At 41.9% G+C, this 23,170-nt stretch overlaps 1 protein-coding gene across 5 annotated transcripts in view; it reads right to left on the bottom strand.

Moving 5' to 3' along the window:
* The window catches only part of RBM20 (RNA binding motif protein 20), a 105,986-nt gene that overhangs the window by 39,624 nt on the left and 43,192 nt on the right, over positions 1-23,170 (bottom strand). For 2 of the 5 annotated variants that reach the window (XM_082054284.1, XM_082054285.1), the window contains exon 1: positions 3-388. The exons of the other annotated variants lie outside the window; for them this stretch is intronic. In XM_082054284.1, the coding sequence (XP_081910410.1) occupies positions 3-247 (245 nt within the window). In that variant the 5' untranslated portion in view covers positions 248-388. Of the gene's footprint in view, positions 1-2; positions 389-23,170 lie in introns of those variants that run through there. 5 annotated transcript variants of the gene reach the window in all.

Below are 23,170 nucleotides of genomic sequence, written 5' to 3'. Positions count from 1 at the left end.
ACGGGGCTTTTCCACAGCCTGTCACATCTCCCCCCCACCCGGCACAGACGTCCTCACATTCTCCTCTGCATCTGCATTGCATTAAACGGGATGAAGAAACCCAAACCGACTTTCGCTCGAATCTGAACTCTCCATTTCGTGTCACCCTCAGGACAATCACGTGAAACACATATGGTGAGCTCAGCCTGGGAACCACGTTGGGACCTTTCCGGCCAGGAGCAGAGTTAATCCTCACCGCTGCCCGCATATGGCTGCTGACTGAAGGCTGCAGGTTCCTCCCTGCCTGCAGCTGCCGCCACAACGGGCAGGACGGGCAGGGGCGGCCAACTGCACTGTGTCAGCAGATAGACGTGCGTTTTTTCCACCGAGACAGAGCAGGCCAAAGGCGAAGGGAAGCGAGGTAAGTAACACAGGCAATTTGATTTTAGAAAATGCTACCTAGCATTCAGACTGCACACTTGTTGATCTCCACAGAGGGGGAAAAGATTCACTGTCTCAGCTCCATTTTTTTCCCCTAACTCGCATTTTGATCTGTCATCAGATACTCCTGTTTCGCTTCACACTCAGGGAAAGAACTTGCCCCAAAACGACAGCGTTCCAGGCAATCTGGCAAATCTCATCCCTATGGCATGTCTTTGCTTCATCTATCTGCTGAGCTGGGGAAAAAAAGAAAAGACAGAAAAAAGAGAGAAAGAAAACAAAAACAAACCAACCAAATGGAAATAACCAGCGGCTAGTTCTTTTCCCCCCAAGGAAAGACCTGCCATTCAGAATAAATCAGTTAACTTTCACTATAATGTGCTTTTTCCAGTGTTTTTGCCACCTTAATTAAAAGCAACTAAAAAATAATGTTATTTAAAAGTAAATCCACTTGAGAGAGAGACAGTGGAGCTTCTCAACTGGTTAAAGTTCAGCTGGGAGCCTCTCCGTTGTTTTCACAGAGGAAGGATGTGCTGGTCTCAATACCCACCTTGCAGGCACCTGCAAGGTCTCCCACCCTCCTGCCACCCTCTGCTAAGGTAATATGATGCTTCCAGGGGCTGGTGGGACTAGAAAGGCTCGTCTTTGGGTACTAGTGGGAGGTAAGGAAAAAATGAATAAATAAATAAATAAATCATTCAGATCTCTTGCATCACAGGGAGGTTGGGAAGCAAAGATGAAGTAATGCAGCTGAGAAGAACTTTTAACTGAGCAGATGGCACACGTGGAGCAAAATCACTGAGTCAAAGGCAGTAATATATCTGATATAAGTCCTATGCTGTAAGTCCTGTGGTGTAGCTTGTCAGGAAATTTTGCTCTCTAGCACTCTCCTTAGGGATTGTTTAGGCATGACTTTCTAATTCAGAGGTCAATCTTTTCATATCAATTGCCTAGCATCATCTCTGGACTCTGATATCTTTTAATGCTTTTTAAAATCTCTTTTTATTACAGCAAGCACAAAAAAATTCGGATTCTGTTCCTATCTCCAGAGCTTCTGGATTACTGTAACAAAACCCATCAGTACGTCATTTGGAAAACATCCTGAAATGTCAGATGCATCAATGCAAGCCAAGCAGGGATGTGACGGATCAATTTGAATATTTAAACAGCAGAATTAGAAAAAAGAAAGAAAAAAAAAAAGGATAGAGATCTCCAGATATTAGAGCATCCCCGCTCAGAGAAGACTACTGAATAAATGACACATCCTGATGTCTGGATGGAATATGAGCCTGAAAATCTCCATGCATAAACCACCATCTATAGGGTAGGGGCTGGAAGAAGATTATCTCCATATTCCACAAAAATGAGCTTTATAGTCTTGCTTTCTGTAATACCCTAAGAAATGAGACACTGGCAGACAGACAGAATTGTGGTTGGATCTGCTATAAGAGTTCCTGTATTTCTGTAACAATCAAATAAGTTATTTTAAATGAGTTTGCTATATCCATCTCAATTTTTATGACATATGCATAAAACAGAGCAGTGTTTTCTTCCCTGAAGAAAGAAGAGAAAGAAGTTGTCTTCACAGTTCATGCAGCAAACTTCACATGTATTTTTTCCTGCTTTTACTTGCAGCCAGTCACTCCTCCTGAGTTCTCATCCTGCTCCATATATATTCAAACAAATTACTAAAAAAATCCAGCTACGATTCTTTTTGCAACCAGCATTGCAGCCTGATTTGCCCAGGACAGCAAAGCAGCTTCCTTACTGGAACCAGAAGCAGACAACTTCATCTACAGCTTCTTTATGAGAGACAGGAAAACTGAATCTCTGGTTCACATGTCTATATTTGAACTAATAAATTAAAGACCAGAAATAGTTCACAGAACTGTGATTCCAAAAGTTTTGGGTGCCTGGGCCTCGACGTTTTTCACGGTTCACTAGCAAACGCATTCAAAATTCACTAATACTTTTTAACATGATATCAAGGAACGGTGACAAACCTTATCATCGTCTGCTAGGACTACAGGTGCAATTGCTGTTAGATATTTAAACAAGCCCATATCCGCATTTCTCTTCTTTTTTTTAGTTGCTCAGGTGTCTGTATAGAGTGAGGCTCCAGCGATAGGCAGCACCAAATCTAATTGCTGATATACACTATTCACACCACAGTGTAGCGTTGCTGCCAGGATCAGGCATCGGAGCTGCTGGGATGAGCTGTAAAACCTGGTTTGGGGAGGGTCAGAGCACCCTCTGAATCTCGCAGCATGAGACATCTGTGCTACACTTAAGGTCAGACTGTTTAATAGTTTTTTCTAGTCGAAAAAACCTCTAAGAAGCTGAGGCAAAAAGAGAGCGTGCAGGATTTGCTTGCATGTCACCATCCACACTCGCTCTGCAGCTGATTCAGCTCCTGAGCTAATCAAATATTTTAACACAAGTATTTTAGCTCTGTAAAAAATATTAATTAGAAGAGAAAATAGATTTTAAACAGGACCAGTTGCCCATGCGTGCAACATGAGCGGAAGGTCAGTTTTCACTGCAGAGAAATGCTGGCCTCCTGCAGTACTGCCAGCCAGTTCCCATCTACGGGCAGAGGAACCGTCACCTGCTTTAATGTTGTTTTGCCTACTTCTCTGTAATTTCTACTGGGTTTTGTACTGTAGTCCACAGTGAATGCAGTGGTTTGTTACTACAAAAGGAAACAATCTGGTGGATGGGACGGCAGCTGAAGATCGTGTGTTAAGCACGATCTTGAGCAGTTTGAACCTTCACTCAGGTCTTCTGGCTGTGACCTGGCCTGTGGTGTCTGTATCAGCAATACTCTCAGGTGCTTTCATCCCTTGATTTGTCTATTGAAGGCAAAGCTGGTATCTCCATTCCTGTAGTGGGTTCCTTTGCACCATTGGAATTTGAAAAAGAATAATTCACACAATAACCTCTGCTGCCCACTCCAACATTAGGATGTGGATACCTTAAAGAGGGCTACCTATATCTCACTGATGAAAACTCACTAACAAGGCATTTAGTTGAGATTTATCCCATTTGGCCAAACATCTGGCAAAGAAGGACGTGGTCAACCAGGCTTTCACCAAAGTGTTTGCTGTAAGACTTCTTGTCCTGCTCAGCTCTTTTCACCTGATACAATGCACAGACTTTGTACAAATTAAAAGTGTTGCAGAGCTGCCATTAATTTGCAGCAGAGGAAAGAGTCAATTTTCTCCTCTAGGAATGAGTGTGGCTCAATAGATGGGGCTACCACAGCCCAGCTCCTCAGAAGCTTAGTCAGGAACATGCAGAGGCACACAAAAAAACTCTTTCCCTGTCTTGTGTGGCTGTCTCAGGGGTGTGATGGAGACAGCCAGTCCCAAGTGCCATCTGCCACGCTACATGTGAGCATCACACCCTGCTGCCCCTGTGCATGCCTGGCTGGATTAGCCCGTGTCAACAAGAGAGTTGACACCGTTCCCTATATGGGCACATGCAGGGTGTCCAACTCCATACGCACCACAGGGGAGGAACTGGGGGGGTGGGACAGACAAAGCACACGCTGGAGGCCTTGGGAAGCAACGCCAATCCATTTCTGACTCTTGAAACAGGATCAGAGTCCCTGGGAATGGGGCCAGCACCTTCCCATGGGGCAGAGTCAGACACGCTGAGCAGATTTTGTCCTGAGTAAAAGTCTCCTGACAGCAAGGTGTAAGGCAGCCCAGCACTCCAGTGCTGCCAGCCTTTTTGGTTCCTCATCTCTCATTCTCTCTAGGGGTTGTACAGCTGATTTGGTGAGTACAGTGGCCCTTGAGCAGCAGAAAGTGATGCTGATGAGGAAAGGCTCAATGATCTCCCTGGTTTGGAGCACCTACACGTTCTGTATGTGGTGCATTTATCACAAGCAGCAGGAAGGCAGGAGGAAAGAGGGGAAAAAAGCCAGGTTGTATCGGGCACTTCTCCCGTCCACCACATGCTATATTTGCTCTGGGGAAGGCTGCTGACCCAGAGCGTAAGTGAGGACACACCAGTGGCCCTCTTGGCCTCCTGAGCTCCAAGGAGGGAAGGGGGACAAGCAACACCAGGTCTATAAACAGATCATGCAGCAGAGAGGATAGAAGTGTTTAAAATTAAACTAAAGGCAGGCTCAAAGATGCCCTAAGATGGCAAGTCTGGGGGCTGAGCGTGAAATGAAAACATCAACAAGGTTAGTTAGAATGTATGTTCTTCCATCTGATACCTACACCTTAAGAAAAGAAAGATATAAAGGTATTTTTACATAAGGCAGCTTAAATGTAAATGTGAAAAACTGCATGAAAATCACAGGAATAAGCCCAAAATTTGAATATCAACACTAACATATAGGATGAGGCATTTTAATAAGATCTCCACTCTGCTTCTCCCCAGGAAAACATGCTGATACTGGCTGGGAAATCTGAGGAGCAGCTCATGTGATGCAGACTTCTGACATTCCCCAAGACGTGACTAAGCTTAAACAAGTGGTATTATCTGGTGCATTTGAAAGCAAGATGTGAACAGCATGATCGTGAGGCTTTTCTTGGTACCACACAAAATGTTGCTGTTTGGATATGGTTTGTGAAGGGAAGGATATTACGAAAAAGTTAAAATTTATCTGTGGCTTTTATAGTCTTGCCAGGCTGAGCTTAGAAGAGAGTGCTGAGAGTTAACAACAGGAACATAAAGAACAGCAGTTCTGTGAAAATGCCTATAATTGAGCTGACACCATATACCAGGACAAAAATAACTACAAGTCCTACTACAGAAAACACATCCTTACCCAGAAATAAAGCCTAAAGTGGGCACTCTTAGTCAGTTTTGCAAGTTTTACGTCATTACAAATACATGGATATTTAAAGTTCACTCATTCCCAATGCAGGATGAAATAGTGCGTTATCACAAATACTACTTTCCAAACCGAAAGCTGAAGACATCATTGAGCTTTGTATTAACTGAAAAGTGAATAAAAGGAAAATTGAAATAAATGTATGATGTGAAACCCAGAGGCTGTTACCCTGCTGTGTGCACACAGCTCGGGAACACCAAGATCAAACAGCACTTAAGCCCCTGTGCAAGCGCAGCCTAAAGATTCCCCGTTCACCGCTCAGAGCTCCTGCATGGCAGCTTCTATCCTCAACATCTGATTCACTTTATGCTTCATTCATAGGGACTTAAAAAACAAACAAAACAAACAAACAAAAACCTCAAGGTTACAAACTAAGGCTTCTACTTTTGAAGAAATTTGAGGAAAAAGGATTAAAAATAGAAAGCTGGGTCTGAGCTCTGGGCATCAGAATAATTCCTTTAACAACTCTGAAGTAATGACACCAGCTGACTTTTTATTGCCAAGTCCTTCCAAAGAACTCACATGTCTTGGTAGTAACTACCTTCCCAAATCTGATATAATCAGAAAGTTAATTATATTCTTCTTGGTGGGGTTTTTGTTGGGGCTGTTTTTGAGTTTTCAAGTGTTGCGGGGAGGGGATTGGTGGGTTTTTTGGTTGGTTGGTTTTGGTTTTGTTGGTCCGTTTGTTGTTGGTTGTTGGGTTTTTTTTTGGCACTTCACTTCATTTAGACCAAAAAAAAAAAAAATCGGAGGAAGCTCTCTTACTTTCTGCTTGAATTTGTGCACACAAAAGAACAAAACTTCAGGTTCAAAATCCTTACATGCAACTACAAAGCTAATGTATTATTTTTAAAAATAATTTTAACTAATGAAAAGATGTATTTTCATATTTTCAAAACATACACAGTGTGCAGTTAAACACAGCCTCTTCAAATACAAACCAAAGCATTTTTTCCTTACAAAGTAACTCGTCATTTCTAATCTTTCCTACCTACACTTTTGCATTTAGCTCAGCAACAATTTGAGATGCTCACTGGCTGATGCTGCCACCCAATGGCTTTTTAGTCGTTAACAGCTTGAAAAAAAGAAAAAAAAAAAAGCACATATGTTATATGGAACCAGTTCTGCTACTGCTATGGGAACAGAAAGTGCCTGGGTAGGACACTTCCACTAAACAGATCTTATTAAAAATGGCTACATAAAGTACACCTTAAAAACACTCATTTGCGGAAGATGGAAATGAAGCAAGTTCTCAGAACTTCAGCTGAATATTCTTACTCTCATCTCCAGCAATAAACATGGGTGAGTGATTCACTCGCTCGGCCACCAGCTCCTGCAGCCAGTGCTCAGCCAGCACTTCTGCAAATGTTCCCACACTGCAGGAGAAGGGATGAGCAGCCGCTTTCTCCTTCCCCTTGCAGCCCAACCCCTCACCAGTGACTGCAGCTGCCTCCAGGCAATTCTTTTCCCCAGACATTCAAGAATCAACCGAAATTTTCAGATGGAGAAACTCAGTGCTCAGTTTACGCAGCAAGAAAACACTTATTCCCAGGTGCTGTGCCAGGCGCTGGGTATCAGCCAGGGAAAGCCGTGTGGATAATACCCCCAAAAACTCTGCAGGCATCTGTAAGCCTGGCTGCACTTTAGCCCTACAGGACATAAAGCAAACACTGAGTGCCCTTGAGAGGATTTAATTCAGGGAAGAATGTTGTCTCTATGTAGAGAAAAAAAAAGGGTGTCTTCAAGAAGAGAAGCAAAAGGAATTAAAAGGCCAAGATTGAGGAGAAATAAAAAACTCTGGCTCCATTCCTGCAACCAAGTCCAGGAGAGATTTATTTCTTTGACCACAGGATTAGTGCCTTAAGCCAGGCTCTGTTCACACTGATATATTACTGTATGAGTTGGCTAGGCATAAATTAATTATCTAAAGGCTGAAAAATATTAGCTCTACTTCTGAGGATTTCATCATCAAGCAAAGAGCACCCAACAGAGGGGCCCATGGCAAAGGGAGGAAGGAAAGGCAGGCACTTTGTGGTGGCTCCCTCCCTGGGGAATGGCAGGAGCCCCTGCTGAACCAGGTGTCCCATGGGGAGATGCTGCCCACCCACAGGTGGTGGGGCCCCCATGGTGGAGTAAGAACTACAAAAGGAGCCAGGAAGGTTATCATGGCCAACCTGAAACACACCTTGAGTTGGCCTTTGCCTAACAAGGGTGTTTCCTTTCTTGTTTCCTTTTCCAGGCCCAAGTGGTCCTAAAAATGTCTCCTCACCTTAGGACGTGACAGCACAACCACACTTCTGAACACTATTCTATTTCCCTTGCAGCCAGGGAGGGCCAGAGGGCTCCACCGCAGCCCTCACCAGGACAAATCTCAGACAAACACCAGCCTCGAGCTGCTCCTGACTCACAGTAAAAACCAACACCCACCAGCAGCATGGGAGTTGTGGTGAAACCTGTAGGGAGCAAGACTCCAACAAGAAAAACAAGTGATTACGTTTTCCTCTGAAAGGCCACAAAGGGCTACGTGCAGCAGAAATATGATTCTGCTTTATTATACATGCTACAAGGTCCTGGTGATTTTACTTTAATGTAATAATTTAATTCACAAAGTACTGTACTGTTAGGTAGCCTATTCTTTTTGTCATTTTGTTGTTAATGAACAGATCTGATCCTGCTTTATTTTCTCAGTCTATGTACAGTCAAACATTCTCATGCACATTTGCCGTGTCTGAAACAGTAGTGAAATAATTCCCCTCAATATAGCAGCATTTTTTTTCCCCACATACAAATTATAAATAGTAAAAAATGATTATTTTCCTTTTGGAAAAGATATTTAAGTACTTTATTTTATATTCACAACAGTTTAAGACATCCACAAGGAAAACACTGAGATAACAGGGGGGCTACAACTGGTCTCATTGTGGTGTGTGTGTGCGGGGCATCCTTCTCACAAAACTGGTACTTGGTGAGTGAAAGTGGAACAACCACTAGATGGGGATGTCTGGCTTCAAAATGTAACAAACACAAGGGGAGCCTCGGACACCCTCTGGGAATGCTTTTTTCAGAACATTAGGGGAGAAGAGGGGGAGAAAGAGGAGGGAAAAGAGGAAAGAGTCCACGCACTTGCCTTTTCCTTGTCTTTCTCCAGACTGAAAAAACAATTAATCAATTCATATTGTGCAAGGGACAGATAAGGATACTATACAACAGTCCGAGATAAAATAGGTAGAAAACAGCACAGGTCAATGTGGGTATTCCTAAACGACTTCAACAAATATCCGGACAATACCAAACTGTTGGTGCGTCTCCTCTAACCTCCTTAGAGATTCTCACACTCCTGCCCCCATCTCTTCTCTGACAAGGTAACTTTTGGGACTTCACCTCCTCTTGGTCCTCCTTGTCTGCTTGTCCTCTTTTCCACCTGCTACCCTTATGGGTCCTCTCCTCTCCCTTCCAGCCTGCTTCCCTCCCCATGTATTTTTCCTTTGAGGTTACAACTAGAACTTCGACATGTGTCTCTTGGCTTGATTAATGGGATCCCCACTCCTTTGTAACATTTGCATGGCCCCCACCCTTTCAACGCAAGACAGAGCTTCTGCACGTGTGTTCCCCCTCTTCACACGGTTCTGTAGGTCCCAGGGTGTGAAGCCTGTGGTCTTAGTCTTCACCTTCAAACTCTTCCCAGCACTGGCAAGGCTCTTTTCCTCCCCACTTTGTCAGGTTTGGAGCCAACCTGCTTACTTGTCCCCCTTTCTCCTCATGAGCACAATGCCCTCTGCATTGAAATCTAAAGGCCCCTTTTCCCTCCATCTCCAAATCCCCTCTTGTAATGTTTCCCTCTCCCCAGTGCCTAAAAGCAAGTGGCCAAATTAACACAGAGGAGTAGATCAGATGGGAACTACTTAGAGATACTTGAAATACTTCATACAGCATTTTAAAATTCTTGTATATGTCAAGAGAAGGATGCACACTGCAGTCAGACTCCTCCTGTGTGCTCATCTTCATATGTTGTTGGTTTTGGCTTGTAATTGCAAGGAAATCTGATTACGCCTTTCCATAGATGCAGACAACCATGTGCAGGAACAATGTATACCTGGACATAACTACTTTCTTCAAATAAGCACATGAGAAGTTCAAAACAGCTTTTCGTATGCCTAAGAACAAACCCAAAGAAGACACCTGGGGAATCCTCTGAGAAATACAGGAAGATTTGGGGATATTTCAAGAAAACCAGATCTTCTTCTTCTTTTTTTTCCCCAGCTAAAAACTATTTACTCACATAAAAACTTTCTAACCAATATTTGTATGCACTAAAAAAAGACATCCGATCTTTGAAACTTCTCATTGATTGCTTTTCTTTGTCCCATAGTAGAAGATTACAAACAGAACACCACTGTTTATTGCTTTGAAAGTGCCTGGGCATCTCTTTTTAAAACACCATTGTGTGAGAGTGAAAAATGGTAACGTACTAAGAAAAATGGTTATTAAAAACCCCCTTTCCCTCAACTTCATGTGCAAAATCTTGGACTTTTTCTAAAGCTGCATTTCAGAGATGACACATTTTGTCAGGTTCTCAAACTCTGAGAAAACAACAAAAAAGAAATAGTTAATGTCCAATATGTTTTGTCATGGATTTCAACTTACTGGAAAGTAAAGGTAAATACAGAAAGCACTGCAGGCTGTCTTCTTGATCTACCATTCATCTCAGCCAAAGATAAAATACATATTGATCTCAGCAGCACAGACTCAGCCTCCACTGGGAATCTGCTGTAACATATTGGAGATCTGAGAAGATGCTGTTAATGTTCACGTGGGAGCCCCAGTGCACTTACAATGCAAGATTTAGTCCCAAATTTGCACATCAACATGTCACGCCATAGTGATAGAAAAAAAGAATCACTATAATTAAAAATACATTTAGAATACATATTTAGGTAATAAAAGACCTCATTTTAATCTGCTTCTCAAAGACATATTCAGAATAAACCTCAAAACAAGGTCACTCTATAAAGTGATTGAGACCAAATCAAGATGTCTTAAATTGCTCCTCCAGCTTGTTTTCAGCTACAGACACTGGTTGCAATTCTAGAACTTCCATACCTCCCGACTGGCACTGGTGAGCACTCAGACAGGCTCGGAACGGACTCTCACACATAATGTATCTGACTGTAAAGGGCATCTCACCATTTGCAAGGCACAGCATTGCCCTGTGCTCTGGTCCTGCTCTGTGCCATCAGTTATGCTGTAGAATTCCTTCCCATCAGGCATGAAGAAAATAATTCAGTACATTATGCTTAAGCATACCAGTATCCGGGTGGCCACTCCGATTTATTAAAAAGAATAACTATATGGAGCATCAGAAAATACTTTAACTATAGCTCCATGAAAGATCCTGTGCAGAGATCTCTTGAGGAGCTGTGGACAATACTCCCAAAAGGAAACTCGAGACCATGCTCGGAATTACAACATCATCCACTACAGCAAGGAAGCATAAAACAGCTCATTAGCAGCCCTATCGAGTGACAGACCTAAAGCCAGCTCCGAAGTTGCCCACACCTGTCTGCCTATAGCGCCTGCCAAAAAGACAAATTCCACTGCGCAAAGAATCCTTGTCCCTCTTCTACATCTGGATGCTGCAACCCCAACGTGCTCTGGGAACTGCAGGTTTTACAGCAGCAGGGTGCTCAGCTAGGGAGAAAAGATGAACAGATGCTGTAAGATTCCCCCCAAATCAATGCATTTCACACTACTGAGTTTTGAGCGTGAAAACCCAAAATATGATTAAAAATACTCATCAGTCTTAACCAGCACTGGTTTTAGTAGTCCAGCGAAAATTATACAGTGGTATTTCTGGAACATCTTGCTCCCTTACAACCTGAAAACATGAGTCCTACTGTTATCTTAGAAACTTATTTACAGTTTGCACCCCGAGTTGTTCCTATGAGCAAACCATATTAATAACATAATAGTTACTGCATAGTTTCACACTGAACTCCAATACTGCAGCAAAAAGCCTTAAGATACAGCTGAGCCAGAAAAATCTCTTTCCACACTGTCCTTCATGACAACCTGAATACTTCATGAGAGTCCCAGGATCTGTTCTCTAGAAACAATGGTATTTTTTTTAACATGCTTTATATACAGGTTTCAGGAATGATGTATGAAGAAATTTGATAATGAATTAGGAGAAATTAAATTAACATCTGACATGCACATACAAGTATCCATCAGTTTCAGTGACTGATTTTTCCTGGGCTACAAAGAGCACAGACACATCCTACAACACAACAGAGGATGAGAGCAGCCTTAAATAGAAACCACACATTTTTATCCTTTCAGAAATCTTCTCTAATTGTAGCAAATTGCTAAATAAATTATTACACTAGATGGTAGAAAGAGTAGAAGGAGAGAGATGCGATTTTTTTTCACACAATTTCATAAGAAATTTCACCTCTCTGTAATGGTGTCTTGGGAGTGTAGAAAAGGACTCCTGTCTAGTGCCAGTCCTGTGTTTGTTTTCCTCCTTAATATAATCTGCGTTATTACTACTAGAATTTACTCCACCTTTACAATAAAAGATGTAAAACTAGATGCAGAAGAGCTGTAGTAGTACACAGTTGTAGTAAGACCAGTACCACAGATCCTATAAAGCAGCATACTATTAACCAGCAGAAAATTAAACTCCTCACTCCACCAAAACGCTGCAAGGCATCAACTCATTTGCAAGCCCACATGTAAGAATTTTTCAGAAGAAATTACAAGCTCACAAGGAGCGAAAGGTAGAAAGCTTCCTGATTCTTGCCTAAATGACTCTTTCCCTTCCACTGTAAGAATATAAGCCTATGGGTGTTTTTCTATGTATTAAACTAGGTTTTAAGTTTTGATCCCAAATAACATTGCACTTAAGTAGGTGAAGATGCGGAAAGAAGTCTGGGGTCTTCTGTGCTTGAGAGGGAAGAGTATTTCACAGCCATCTGAGTTCCACCTGAGATCATTTCACTGCAACTTCCCCATTGCCTAGAATTGGCTTTAAGGCAATTAATTAACTAATTCTTAATTCTTAAAGACATCAGGGTTTTGATGTAAAGAAAAAATAATGTATTAATACAGGAGGACTATTTCTCTTCTCTCGTAGATTGCAAAGACCTGTCTAGCAAAGGTCTGAAGCACAATAAAGATCCCAAAAGGAAAGTCTGAATGGCAGCACCTGCATCCAAACACCCCCTGGCTTCTCTCGGACGGCCACCACAGTGAGCTGGTGTGGATTCAGCAGCCGGCACAGGCACCCTGACTGGCTGCTGCATCTTCCAAATTTTGGAGCAAGCCTGCAGTGACAGGAGGAAGGGCGAAGCCTGAAGCAGGTTTAAGGCGGGAGGCAGCAGGAACTCAGTAACCCGAAGGGCTATTCCTGTGAAGGGACCCACGGCCCCAATTGGAGGATGCAGGTGCCCAGAAGCCCGTTCACTTAAGTACCAAGTAGAGATTTATGGTGTAGTAACAAGTCGCAAATCATGGCAAAACGTGTGCAAGAGAAGTTCAAAAGGCTCCTTGATACACGCAGGAGGGTAGTAAATAACAAGAATCTACTTTCTAGGTTTTGTCTCCCTGCCATGGCATCAAGACACTTTTTAACTATTTCCCACTCAGTCTTTTGCCTTTTGCCTTAACAAACATTCAGAAATTTTGAGGAATTCCTACCTCTGCGTAAGAGTCTTTTTAGTAACAAATTTGCTAAGAGATACCACCTGCAGAAGGCTTTTTAAGATTAATTACCTACCTTATGAAGATAACAAAAATCAGATCCGTTAGAAACAGCTGCAGGTTCTTCTAGTGTTTGAAGGACCATGTCTTTAAAGAAACCCCCAGCATCTGTAGCTGTAACCCCCTGTGGGTGCACCCAGGGCTGTACCCGGCCGCTCAGTCACGCACATGGTGCAACAGTTAATGCAGCAGCCTCTGGCCTGCGCCATCGCTCTGCCAATCGCTGGAGCAGAACTGCAAAACCCCACTGTCTATTTGGGATAACAACTTAAATCCTAGCCCATATCCCCCTTCAAAACAGCATACACTAACCCAACTTATTATTTTTTATTTTAATGTGTTATGCATAACAGCATTCAGCTGCACGGTAGATGGCAGTAAATCTTCACTTCTCACATTACAGACCCTCCAGTCTCACTCCAAAATTGAAAGAATTAGTGAATACATTTGTGGCATTTTTCAACACACTGTAGAAGTAAACTCCTGCTCTGCTATACTCCTCTTTAGCTTTCTCATCGATCTTTCCCCTAGGTATGCTCATACATGATTCTATTATTTCACATATGGTTCATTCTCATTTTATGATAGAAAAGCAATTAGATGTATAAGCAGTTTAGCACCATCGGATGAAGACTGGCTTATTTCAGTGTAATATAATCCAAAACCCTATGAAACCTAAAACAGAGGATTCTTAATCACAGCTGTATGTGTTGACACATACAGGGTGAGGAAGGGAAAAAACACACTTGGTGTTGCTGACGGTATGTCAAATAGCATTACCAGAAAAGAAGCAAGCTGCAGCATGTGATTTGGATGGCTCTTTGGGACACAGAATTTTATCTTGATTTAGACTTTCTGCCACAGAAAAGCTTTCTCTTCCTGCCGAGCCTTTGCAAAGCTCTGAACCTCACTGAAGTTCTCAAATGCTCATTGTTTAAACTCTTCTACCAAAGATGCTGTTTCAAACTTTAAAACACTCCATGTCCCAGATGTGAAAAGGTACATTGATAAATCATTTTACACCCAAGGATGTCAGCTCCTAGTGATTTACAGGACACACGAAGCTATAAAAATTGAGCTAAGAAAATGGCTTTTGTAGAGGGTTTGACCCAGAACACTGATTGGAAGAACTATTTCCAGTTCCCTTTCTGGTCTTTGGATCAGGCCCAAAATGAACAAAGGTTTGTTAGACCAGCTTTTTGATCAAGGTTACCATTGGTTAAGCAGCCATAATTTCAGTGAAATTGTACCATTCACGCCACGGAGGAAGTCAGCTCTTTAAGTGCCTTCTCTTCACACACTACCCAGTATACAAATAAAGCTCAACTCCAAATATACTGTTATACCTTGTTGTGTTTCAGAGACTTTTGTAAAAAGCAATGAGAAACCACAACACAATCTCTATACATTGAATGATACAAATTAAACCAGATTAATATTGTGCTAACTTGTAACAGCACAAAGCAATCTGGTTTATATAATGTCTTTCTGACGGACTGCATTCCAAAATAATTTTGGTGCCAGCTCTCGCATTCCCGAAAGTGCCTTAAAAACCACCTTGCAGCCATCTGTAGAAGTCTCATAACTTGCATCCAGCACTTTGGCACCAGCCCTCTGGGAATTTGGGGCTTACATTCAGGATCAGGACCCAGGCATCTGCACCGGGCAGTGCGGAAGTGTGAAATCTTCTGGACCCAAACCCCCACGACAAATGTCTTCTGACCACGCTTCATTTATATGAAAGCCAGTCCAACCGCTACTGCGGTTCTGTTTCTCATGAGCAGCAGCTGAAATTCTTGCAAAAAGCGATTTGCCTACAGCGCTGCCATCACCTCCTCATCGCTCCAGAGGGCTGGGGCAGCAAAGACAGAGATTTACACCAGAACTTGCCAACAGTCCTGCCCTTGTGCCCTCTTGTTCCAATATGGGACTTGCACGCAGTGACTGAAAATGCTTACAAACAATGCAACTTCTCTTCAGCTGAATAAAGTTGTAGATTCATTTCTCTTGTAATTTTGAAGTACTCTGTACACATATTTGACCTTTTCTACTTTTTAAAAGACCCATCGCTTAACAGCCATTTACTGCAGAAACAGAAGGGAAAGGAAAAGCTCTCTATTAGCACCAGAACATTAGATGCCATGCAGATGGGCTGGATGCAGCATAGTATCTCATCAAGTTTTATTTGCTTGAACCCAAAAAAAATAGTTAAGAGGAAATTATTAAGGGACAGGGAAAAGCTGTACATTTGGACAAGTCACCTGATGTCAGCCAGGGCAACAACTGCTGCTTCTAACAAGGAGTCTTGTCTTTGGAGCAGTGAAAGGGCTAAGCCCATTTAAAGTTGATATCAATAGTATGTGTGCAAAGCAAACTCTAGAAATTTTCTATATAGACAGAGTTTTAAATACTGGAAGTTATTTTAAGATGGTTTTTATTAATACTTTTCCATGTATACAACAATGAGCAACTGAAATACCTCTTAGAAATTCTAGAAACGGAATAGAAAAGTCCCTGTGATGAAATATGCACATGCATATGGATACCTTTACATAAACAATTACAGCTATAACACACACATTTATAGACACATACACAAAATAGATTAAGACATGATGTTTAGGTACACAGATCACCTGGTGTAGCTGCAGACAGTGTAGCGCTGGCTAACTTGGTCCTCCCAGGCAGCTTTACTCATTTTGAGGGGTGATGCTTTGTAGAACCGTGGTGTTCTCTGAAGGTCAGGGAGCTTGCACCTTCACCAAATAAGCCTGCCTGAAGTATAGTCTGAGCCACTCATTACCACTGTGTTAGATACCCACACCTTCTGCTCTTCCTTTAGATATCCATAGCATTGTCAAAAGAGAAATGAGGAAGAACTTGTTTGAAGGCTGCAAATTAAGTCCTTATTAAGAAGTGGAGTGTGCAAAAGATCTCACGGTTTTCAAGACGCCTAATGAGAACGTGGAGGTTGTACCTGTGAAAGATTTCAGACCTCTGAATTAAAACTATCTTTTTGGTCTTCCAATAGCTAATGTGTCACCTGCCAGTCCCTGGGCAAAGCCCACGGGCTTCACACCGCTCCACAACATCTACATCCTCAGCAAAAGCACAGGCTCCCCTACACCATTGGAGCAATTTCAGCCCAAGACTCCCATTCAGCTCAGTGTAAATTGCTTTAGGTGAAGCACAGAGGAACCTTACGAATTGTGTTCTGATGTTTCACACCTTATGAACACGTTTTTCCTTTTCCAAACACTGAATTGAACACCCTACTTGGCCCACAAATTTAAGATTTCATTGTCAAATTTTTATAAAATCCCCTCACAAGATTTTCCAGTGTCTTTGATGCACCATTACCACCCATGGTTAGAGCTGAGGACTTGTCAAAGAAAAAGCTGTAGTACACTTTAACTTTAAAAAAAAAAAAAAAAAAAGAAATCTTGTGGTTATTTGCTTAACCACTAATTCTTCTAGGCCACTGAAACATATGTTTAATGTTCAATGGGCTACTGACAGGTTTAAGCTAGTGGAATAACTCAAATAACCACTGCTGCTGCTCCCAGTATAGCAATACTGAAATTCTTGGTGGATTTAAGCCCTGGTCACTACAAGTCAATGAAGCTCTGTAGCGTGGTATTACATTTACATGTTCACTCCAGAGCAGCATTTGCTCCACCCTTACTGTAGGATAAAGTGTTCAAGAAAAGAAAGTAGAAATCCTGGCGGTGACATGTACACACTCTCAGTTTAGAGGAGCTAATCTTTCAGTATGAACAAAATGAGCTAGATAAGCATCTCTTCACACTCCATTAAGTTATGAGCCTCCTCCATATCAAAGACAGCATATGACAACTGAGTCGTATACAGCATTTATGCAATGTCCACTTGTCCAAGCAAATGCCTTTATAGAACCTAAAGATCTTTGGCCCGAGAGCAAACTACAGACAAGTCTCCGATACTGCGACAACGAACACACAAGATCCAGACAGACTCACAGACTTGTGACCTTTATGATTACAGCCCATCACAGACAGCTCGCCAGCGAGTGGACAACCCTATTTATGGTGACAACAAATCACTGCAAGTTAGCCCCTGTTTGAGAGCCTGGAGACCAGCATACCTGAACCGTCAAATATCTCAGCATTCCTCACCCAGTGCTTGTTTTGCTTTACTGAGACAGACAAATCGGGGTCATCCTCAACCTGTCTCAGTTTTAGTTCTGACACAGGTATGGGCAACACACAAGGATACAACGCCACGGCATGAGGAGCCCGTGCCCAGTGCTGACTAATAGTGATCAAGTTGTTTCCATGACATTAAAAGGATTTGAAACAGGATTTCAAAGAGGAACTCTGTTCATGAGCCAGAAGACAAAGTAGGAGAGGGAGAAAAAGCAGTTGGGGATAATGAGAGATTTATACCATTTTTATACCACACCACTTCTGTCTTTCTAATCCTTTCACTGCCTCCCTGCTGGATAAACACAATTCAAGTTTCCTATCCCTACCTGGAAACCGCTTGTTCAAGGCTTTCCTCATCTTTGCAAGCTTTGGTTCAATCTTCACTCTCTGCCTCATCTGCCTTTTCCACTCCTCCTCCGTAGCACTGCACAAAGTCACACAGTGTGACGTGCCACAGAGCCAGCGGCACTACCCCGTGTGCCACAGCCCGCGGTGCTTCACCCAGGGATCCCACTCACATCTCACTGTATTTGCCAGAAAGCAGGACTTTCCAACAAACACTGTAGTCTTGATTTAAGTTGGTCAAGAGAAGGAAAATTAATTGGGTTTGTCTCCTTTTGATATGTTGCCATAGCTAATTACTCATAGTATTAAAATATAATTTTTATTCCTATTTAAATATCCATTTCCAAACTCACTACTTTGAATTTGGCATTTAAACATGTCATGTTAGCAAGGACCCAACTTGCCACACAAACTGAAGTTACAGTCCTACTGTTATTGAAAACTGCAGTAATCTTTATGCCACTAGTGAACAGCAGCTAGGGTTACTCATAACTGCTGGTGCAAATAAGACTGCTTCCAAGTCTCTATGGTATCACACCGAAAAGATCCCTATTTGAAGAAAATTCACTGCTGCCAATGGCCTTCAGACATTTCTTTAAGGTTGTGTTGTATATTTTTTCTTCCAGCTAGGAGTTACTGTACCGATAATGTGTTTTTTCTCTAGAACTCAGAAGACTTGGAGATATAAAGCAAAATACCTTGCAAAAAAAAAAAAAAAAATCAAAAGCTTATTATCTATTTACCTACCTGCATAAAACAAAACTAAAAATCTCAAAGAATAAAATATTCAAACTCCTTTTAAGAGACAACTATGCTGACTGACAAAATTATACTTCTACTCACTAAGCTTTTGTTGTTTTAGTCTTTCTCAATTGTATTTACTTTAAACATGCCTGTTATTTTGTCCCTTGTTAGTATCAGACTAACCACACTACAGTTACACAGACCAGCCCAGTCACCGTTTTTCACCTGTTAGACCTTTGTCAACATCTGGATTTATTTCCGTATTCTATAACCATCAGAACAAACATCTCTGAGGTCTTCTGGATCCTGTTCTTAGGATTCTTCGGTGCAGCTAACCAGACAGTTTGTTAGTGCAGTTCTGCTAAGATAAACATTATCATGGCCTCATTAAATATTGACTTCAGAGTATTTTATCAGCTACATTTGATACAAATGTTGTTCTGCTCCTTTCCAAATAGAAAATGCAGTATGTATTACAGTTCTGTCCTTTTTTTTCACCAATTCTAGCCCCTTCATGGTCTTTATCTGCTACTGGGTCTCCCTCCTTTCTAGCATCATTCTCGTGAAACATTTAAATTCTTCCATCAACCATTGATTTTAGTCTATTTTTAACTTCCCGGCCAGAATACCCCTGTTGGGTTTTTTTCAGTTATTGAGTAGGAGGAGTGCAATTGCTATTTTGCAAGTCTTTCTTAACAAAAATCCAAATTTAATTCATACACTTCCAAATTTTTCTTCTCAACAAACTTTGCTCTACAATTTTCCCCAGAGTCATGAAATTTAGCCTTTCTGAAACACCAAATCAGTGTGTTACCCATCCAAACCAGCATATGCCGCTTCGACGTGAAGTAGGTCATGCTTGCTGGTCCCTAGGCAACCACCGAACCTCACTCCCTTGATCAATTCATCTGCATCCCTGTTCGTGACGTCTGAAATGGATGCAGCTGGTATTGCGTGCTATGGTTTTTATATTAAAAGACTATTATCTGTTTTTAGCAATACTAAGTATGCTGCTGTTGGCTGCATCAGATCTCTGGTATATTGAATGGCCCATTTTTAAATATTCCATATCCATTTTCCTTCTCCTCCCACACACTGCTATACAACGGACTAGTTCTCACCAGTCTCTCGTTTTATTTAATGGATTCTTTTCCAGAACTTGGTTATCAAATCAATCCTTACACAGCCAAAACTCCGTGGATACAAGTCACTAACAAATTCTTTAATACTAGAACACATAGCACAATTTCCTTTTTTTATGTTCGTTCTTTCTAAGAGTACAGATGACCACACAAGCAAAGAGGGAAGTTACCGAGCATACCCTGTAGGAAACCTCATTGCACCAGACACACATAAACAAGCAGTACATTTGAAAGTATGAGAAATGAATGGGCACCATGTAGAAAGACCAGAAAGCGTGATGACAGAGCCCCAGCTTAAGCAGATGTAAATTTTCTTCCATCAGGGCTGGGTAAGCAGCCTTGCAAGAGGTGCATCTAGTGCTCAACACCACTGTTCTTCCAAGACAACCTGACCTGGCACTGGCTCAACCGTTGGAGTATCTCGTAAGTTTTACGACCCCAGTCATGCAAATAGTCCCCCCAAGGTTTCAGCAATACACATTTCTTAAAATCACTGAGAGTATCAGTTCCCTCTTGCTGGACTTCCACAGCCCATCAGTGCTATGTCATTCCTCTCTCATGTATTTTGTAACAGGGATCAATTTGTTCACAGCAAGCTGAGCTCAGTTTGTATATTTGACTTAGCAACAGCACAGAATCTTGTCGATTAAATGTTAATTCTATGCTTTCATATTTGCTTCTTATAATGTCCAGACAGGCCTTGCCTTCCAGTTTCTGAGGTACAGGCTGCTGCACGCAGAGAGCTCTGCAGCTCCCTGGAACATGGCCCAAAGTTGTGCTTGGACTCTACTATCTGGATTAATTTTGTGGGCTTATAAGAAAACAGTTTACAAGCTGCTGAGCATATTTTCTTCCTTTCTCCTGACAATTATAGTTCAGTTACAGATCAGAACTAAGAAGAATGACAAGATTTTTTTTCTTAGCTACGTGTGGAGGCATCTTGTGTGGATAAGAGTAGAAAGGTAAAAGGGCCCAATCTGCAAACCTGAAATTACAAGATGATAGACTAAAGCCAGCTACCAGAATTGAGGGGTGGATAGTAATGTGTAAAGGTAAATAACTTCATTGCATCACAATGTCATATACTTCCAGTGATTGCATCTGTATGTTAAAAGAAGGAGGCAAATATAAATAAATTAAACATATATTTTCCTATTGACATGGCCCATATTGTGATTTAAAATTGGCAGAAAGCAAAAAATCAAACAAAATACGTGAAACAAAGTAAAATGAGAATGATATATTTTTTAAATGTTCTGGCAGGTGAGAGATAGGGATGAAACAAAATTTTTCCTATTCTTGGCTGGGAAAAATGTGTCACTTCTGGTTATCTGTCTTAAAATACACAGAGGATTAAGAGAAACTTTCTTCATATTGATTAAAAAAGGCATTAATGTCCCAGCGCCTCAGAAGAGACAACCATGATACTGCACCAGATACGAACACTGACTAACCCTGGCTGTCACCCGCCCCAGCCCAGCTCAGGGGAGGAGGTGACAGTTGTCCCAGAAAAACAAAGCCCGGCGACAGCAGTTTTTCCTGACATGTTCTCAGCAAATGAGTCAACAAAAGAAGTGAAGCAGATGTAGGTTACATCTTCACTGGGGAAAGAAGGATAAATATATCCAGACTTCACTCCTCACCTTCACACCATTGCTGCACTAATTGCAGCTTGTCTTAACATCAGCATCTTTGCATTAGCTCTCCAGAGCAGCATGCCAAGAAGCGTAACAATAAAAGGCGTTTAGGGAATGCTCTTTTAATTCCTCCATATCCCACCGGTTCCAGGGACCTGGGGTTTGGGGCCTTGACTTCGTGGTGTGACGGGTGTTCTCAGAGCTGCAGCCTTAAAACCTGCTGGGCGTGACTGCCTGCAGACACAGCAGATTTCCATCTGTCCGCATCATCAAGCTGTGGCTGTCAATCCCACCAGCTTCACGGGAAACCCTGGTGTTACCAATCAGCTTAGCCTACTGTGCACACGCCACATAGCTATAAACTGTGAAAGTATTGTTTTTACAAGGGCTGTGGATTTAAAATTGCCTGACCCCGCCAACTCAGGAAATGCAAAGCTATTGGACCAAGAGAAATACATACGTCAATGGGTAGAACTACGTACACCAGCATCTTGGGACGTGTTCAAACCCTGACCCTACAGCAAACATATAACCACGAAAGAGAAGAGGTATTTTGTATTTCTTACAGGAACTGTCCTTGGAGGAGCAGTTCACCACGTGATCTCTAAAGCCAGTGATGGCACCAGCATCGTCTATGGGTACAGAGAGACAACAGGTGGGAGAAGCAGACGAGACAAGTTTTCTTTTAGGTGTATGAAGTTTGTATTTCATTCATGCTATTTGTGAAATGGAATAGCGTCAGCAAGCAGTCATGAGGCTGCAAGTTAGGAAATTACATCATATATTTGGCAATAACTGCAGGATATAAATAACCTGGAACATCAAACCTTTTCAGAGAAACAGATGCAAAAAAGGGATTCACTTGCCCCTGGGCAATTTGCAGTGTGTAACATTTACACATGGATGGGCAAGCTGTTTTTAGCTTCCCAGAAGTCAGGACAGACCTAATAGAACTGGATTGCGCATTCCCACAAGAAGGGCAGCAGGTGATTGTTGCAAGCTGCAGAGCATAACGAATAAGATAATTCAGTACATTGACAAAACAGAAATCCAAAAAAGAATGTAAGGAACCTTTTTCTTTCTCTCCATTTCCCTATTCAGAGTAGTTATTGGAAGAGAAATTATTCTGAGTGCTATAATTTAAGTAACCCTTTTCAAAAATTCTTTGTGGCCAACCTTACAATAGGAATGGCGTACCTCCCCTCTTCTCTTTGGGTTATTTTAAACCCATTTGTGAGTAGTTCAATACCTAGAATCTTACCCTGCAGAGACAAAAGCACAGGAATAGTTTTATTTCCACAACCCGTCTTACAGATCCTTGTTGGAGCAGGTGTACATACATACTTACAGAACTGGGCATACTGTAGCATATGTAACCCAAATTAAATAACTCCAACTAACATATATTGTGTCTCTGCTTTTACGATACAATGACTTAGTTTTGTAGATAGAGTCGGGCACGGATTACTGAGAACCACAGAGAACTGGACCGCACGCCTGTCAACGACTATAGGCATCCTATAGTGTTTATTAGAAGGGGAAGCATGGACACACACTTCTAGGTACTGGAACAAACACAATGTCAATCTAGCAGGTAGAGAGTCTTTAGAATATGGAATTGTGAGTAGACAAACCTGTCTGTTAGGCCAAATACTTCAGGAAATTTTAATTCATAATAGAGAATGTAGAGAATGCAAATTTAAAAAAAAATTCAAAAAAATCCTCAAAACAAACAAAATCACACACTGTTCAGAAATATTCTCAGCACTTCCCTACGCTGAGTTTTAGAAACTTTCCTTCTTCCTTCCTACTCTCATCAGGAGATAAGCAACGGCCTCAGCATCTTGCTGAAGAAGGATGCAACTGAATCCCACCCCTTCTGCAAACATCCTTGTTTGCATGGGGTAGCACTTCCTGGTGAAATAATAAGACAGATTCCAGGCAAAATATTTCACCCTGCCCTAGCACCTAGCACCCACGGCGAAACGCCGAGCGTTTGGTAGGTACTATGCAAACATACAATGAATGAAGTTCTTGGTGTCCCGCTCCTCTCTCTCTTGCAACATCATAAGAGGTTAAGTAATC

Source organism: Streptopelia decaocto, assembly GCF_964273445.1.
Source record: "Streptopelia decaocto genome assembly, chromosome: 5".
Taxonomy (NCBI): domain Eukaryota; kingdom Metazoa; phylum Chordata; class Aves; order Columbiformes; family Columbidae; genus Streptopelia; species Streptopelia decaocto.
The sequence above is the reverse complement of the archived record's forward strand: the minus strand, read 5'-3'. Positions and strand labels throughout refer to the sequence as shown.